General features: G+C 49.0%; 1 protein-coding gene across 1 annotated transcript in view; it reads right to left on the bottom strand.

Moving 5' to 3' along the window:
* Window positions 1-1,341: 1,341 nt before the first annotated feature.
* The window catches only part of LOC103391481 (misshapen-like kinase 1), a 32,070-nt gene continuing 29,339 nt past the window's right edge, over window positions 1,342-4,072 (bottom strand). Inside the window, exons 30-32 of the mRNA XM_017039191.2 lie at window positions 2,257-2,416; window positions 1,860-1,999; window positions 1,342-1,750 (exon numbers count right to left, since the gene is read on the bottom strand). Coding sequence (XP_016894680.1) covers window positions 1,667-1,750; window positions 1,860-1,999; window positions 2,257-2,416 — 384 coding nt within the window. The 3' untranslated portion in view covers window positions 1,342-1,666. The remainder of the gene's footprint in view (window positions 1,751-1,859; window positions 2,000-2,256; window positions 2,417-4,072) is intronic.

Below are 4,072 nucleotides of genomic sequence, written 5' to 3'. Positions count from 1 at the left end.
CTGAGCGCTGGCTGGGCTTCACACGTGACCTGGATCCCGACCAATCAGGATCAACGTGACATTTCAAACGATGGACCAGGAGACCTCAGCTGGTGCCAGTGAGTCTTCAGGGGACACATGAGACTGCTGGGTAGAAAACAGAGGGGCATACTGTAATCTCCAGCAGCCTGGACCTGGACCTGGACCTGGACCTGGACCTGGACCTGGACCTGGACCTGGACCTGGACCTGGACCTGGACCTGGACCTGGACCTGGACCTGGAGTCTTTGTTAGTGTGTTTTGTAGACGGAAGTACAGTCAGACCTTACCAACAGCAGGGGGCGCTGTACTGTACGTGAACCAGGTAACGCTGACGAGGTCAAACCAGAGCAGTGTGGGTGTAAAGGTAAGATAAGAAACATGTTCAAGGTAAGGGGCGAGGCCTCGACCGTGGTCCATTCAACTGTTTTATTGCAGTCTCACTGTTGTTTACAGTAAAACACAAAAGTCATGGCAGGTTACAGTAAATTATACTTCGATCAAAGTGTAGGTCCAGTGCAAAAGAAGAAACGTCCATCTTTACAGACAAAACATTCAAGAGTAAATATATGTATATGTATTTATATATTCTCAAACATACAAGGTCTTTATTATCTTAAAATAGAATCAAACACTAAGACACATGAACGCCACCTACAGTCAGAGCAGGGGCATCTCACAGTTCACACCCCACCGTCTGATGGTGGAACACTGACCCCTACAGTGTCGATGCTCACCCTGCACCAGTCTGTGTTGACGTTCTTCATGAAGCCTGAGACCAGGTGACGAGGACGGGGAGATGATGGGGGGGGCGGGGGTCACTGGTCTGTCTCTGTCTCATTAGTGAGGACAGAAGACGCACAAATGAGCGTCCCAGCAGCAGCTGCAGCTCACGGTCCGACAGGTTAACAGGACAACAGGTCAACAGGCCAACAGGACAACAGGACAACAGGGCAACAGGACAACAGGTCAACAGGCCAACAGGACAACAGGACAACAGGGCAACAGGACAACAGGTCAACAGGTCAAAAGGACAACGTCAGAGCGTCACCACAGACTGGAGCTGAGGTGAGCCCTCCACACAGCCATACCATAATACTTCATTTTAACAGGTGCCATTCTCCCTGACCTCTCCCTGACCTCCCCCTGACCTCTCCCTGACCCTGACCTCTCCCTGACCTCTCCCTGACCTCCCCCTGACCTCTCCCTGACCTCAGCAGGTTTCTGCAGGTTCTGAATGTGAACAAACTGATGAAAATGTTCTGTATTTTAGTCAGATTCCTGAGGGGGGAGGGAGGGGAGGGAGGGGAGAGGATGGGGATGGGTGTGGGGTAATAATAAAAAAAAAGATTCTACATTTCACATCATTTGACTCTTTGATCCCAGGTGAGACAGGTGAGACAGTTGTGCTGCGTCAGCAGGGGGAGCACTTTTCCAGCCTCCAGCTTTTCTGCTGCTGCCTGAGTAACGATTATCTCAACTGTGGATCCAGACCAGAGCAATGGATCCAAGAGAATCTGACCACGGTATCAACCTTCAGTCTTGGGTGGGGGGGTAATAATGGACTGGATAAGGCATCAAAGGTAGAATCCTGCACCAGAAAGGCAGACATCACTAGCTGATCCCAGAGTCCTCAGAGCTGCAGTCATTACCAGCTGAACAGGGAGTTCTGTCCCAGAGTCATGAAGTAAATCTGACTGCTGCCCCCTGACAGGACCGAGGCGAAGAACACCTGCAGCGGGGGGGGTACAGGTGTACTTTTATATACACATACATATATACACATACAACGTACTAGTACTACATACCAGTACTACATACTGTACTTGTTGTGTGATTACCTTGTCATTTCTCTCACACAGAAACTTCAGCTTTTGTGCTTTTTTGTGCATGAACACCCCCTCCAGGGTTCCTGTGTTGGCCGCCCTCAGCTCGATGGCCTTCTCCCCCCATCCCATCACCTGGTTGGACTGGAGGTAGGCTGGACACAGACAGGAGAGGAGTCTCTACTGGAACGCTGACCCAGTTACTGAACACAGAACCTTCTGTTCTATTTCAGTTTGTCCTAGAACCGTCTCTTATAGAATCTGGGTCAGGCCAAGTCCTCGGAGACCAGGTCTGTCCCCGATCTTCATCATGAGTCCCTTCTGGGACCTTCTACAGTGAACCTTATGTTGGAGCTCAGGTCAAACCCCACATCTGTGTGTGTGTGTGTGTGTGTGTGTGTGTGGAACTCACCGACCGACGCAGGCATCTCCCCCCACTGCAGCACCGTATCCTTGGTGATGCGTCCGTAGGTGTCGATGTAGACGCCTTCGTCTTCGTAACAGACCAGAACCTCCGTTCCAGCGCTGTTTGGCAGAACGATGATGGCGTGCGGATGAATGGAGCCGTGGATCTGAAACCGGGAGAGTCATGTGAGTCGGGTGAAGAACTTTGTATCAGAACACGTTCAGTCTGAAGGTTCTACAGTAACGTGACACTTCAGCACCAAGGACAGAGGCAGGAAACACGAGAGAGCGACAACACCAGCACAGACTGAACCGTCAGGGTCCACAGCACTCGGGTCTGGACCGGTCCGGACCGGTCTGACCCCGTCCCCCAGTCAGTACTTTACCAGAGTCTGAGCCACAACGATCCTGAGCACCAGAACCGGCATCCACAGACGCAGCGCGATCTTAATCCTCTGCCTCGGAATCAGCATGGTTACAACGTTAGCAGGAACTGGAGACCAGGCTGTGTGTGTGTGTGTGTGTGTGTGTGTGTGCGTGTGTGGGTGAGGATCATCAACGGCTTTTAGAACTGACAACAGGTATGAGTGTTTTGGTTTGAAGGTGTTCTACTGCTGATGTCTGCGTGTGTGTGTGTGATGTTGTGTAAAGCAAGTCCAAAAGTACTTGTGTGTGAGCGTGTGTGTGTGTGTGTCTAAGAAAACAGAAGGAGAAATCCTGGCAGCGTCTGCAGATCCTCAGAGTGAGAGGAAGAAAAATGATGAGAGGAGGAGGAGCAGGAGGAGAAGAGGAGCAGAGACAGTTCAACCAGAGGAAAAATGAGGAGGGAAAACTCAACAGGATCAAGATTAGGTCAGGACACACACACACACACACACGGTGTAGTAGGAGGGTTGTATTTTTACCCTCCCTCTCTCTCTCTCTCTCCTGTCACTCCTGCTCCTCCTCATTAGTCTCAGTGGGTGAAGACAAGTGTAAAGGACATGGACTGTTTCTGTGCTTTGTTTAGAGCAGTGGTTCCCAAGCCGTGGCCCGCGGCTCATCAGACGTCACTGATCAAACTGTTCATTTACTGCTGATAATGTGTCTGTTTGTCCACACAGTGACAGGCGGAACAATTAAACACTAGTCCACTAGGTGGCAGCAGACAACCAAACAAACTAAAAAAAGAGAGAAACTCACAGTTGTTGAAGGAAATCTTCACCTGTTTGTTGTTTAAATTCCTTTAACAGTGTAGTGTTCAACTAAACAGGAGCAGGTTTCACACTGAGTTCAACCACTGGTGTTTAATAAACAGCTCTGATGATGATGATGATGATGACACACACACACACACACACACACACACCTCCTCTGACTCTGTTCCTGCAGCAGCAGCTGATGATGATGTTAGAAAGAACAGGAACTCATTCACAAAAACCTTTCTGTGAAAGTGAAAACTGACTTCATCACAGGATCAGAGGATCAGAGGATCAGAGGATCACAGATCAACTAATTACTCTCATTCGAACTAGTAATTAGGGTGAAAGAGGTTTTATTTTGAAAAATTTGGTTGTCAAAATAAAAGTCTTTGGAGAGCTTCATGTTTCAAGGTAAAACTACGTCAGACATCATTTTATTTTGACAGTCTGTCACCTTGACGACCGTTCAAAGTAAATGATGAACTGAAGAAACACAGCTGATATGAACACAGTACTGTGATGAAGTACTCTCTCCTCACTCATAACACCCCTCACTTTGGAGTACTCAGAAGTCCCAGTACTACTCAGAAGTCCTAGTACTACTCAGAAGTCCCAGTACTACTCAGAAGTCCTAGTACTACT

This window comes from Cynoglossus semilaevis, chromosome 15 (assembly GCF_000523025.1).
Source record: "Cynoglossus semilaevis isolate Cse_v1.0 chromosome 15, Cse_v1.0, whole genome shotgun sequence".
In the NCBI taxonomy this organism is placed as follows: Eukaryota; Metazoa; Chordata; class Actinopteri; order Pleuronectiformes; family Cynoglossidae; genus Cynoglossus; species Cynoglossus semilaevis.
Note: the sequence above shows the minus strand (reverse complement) of the source record. Positions and strands in the feature narration are given on the sequence as shown.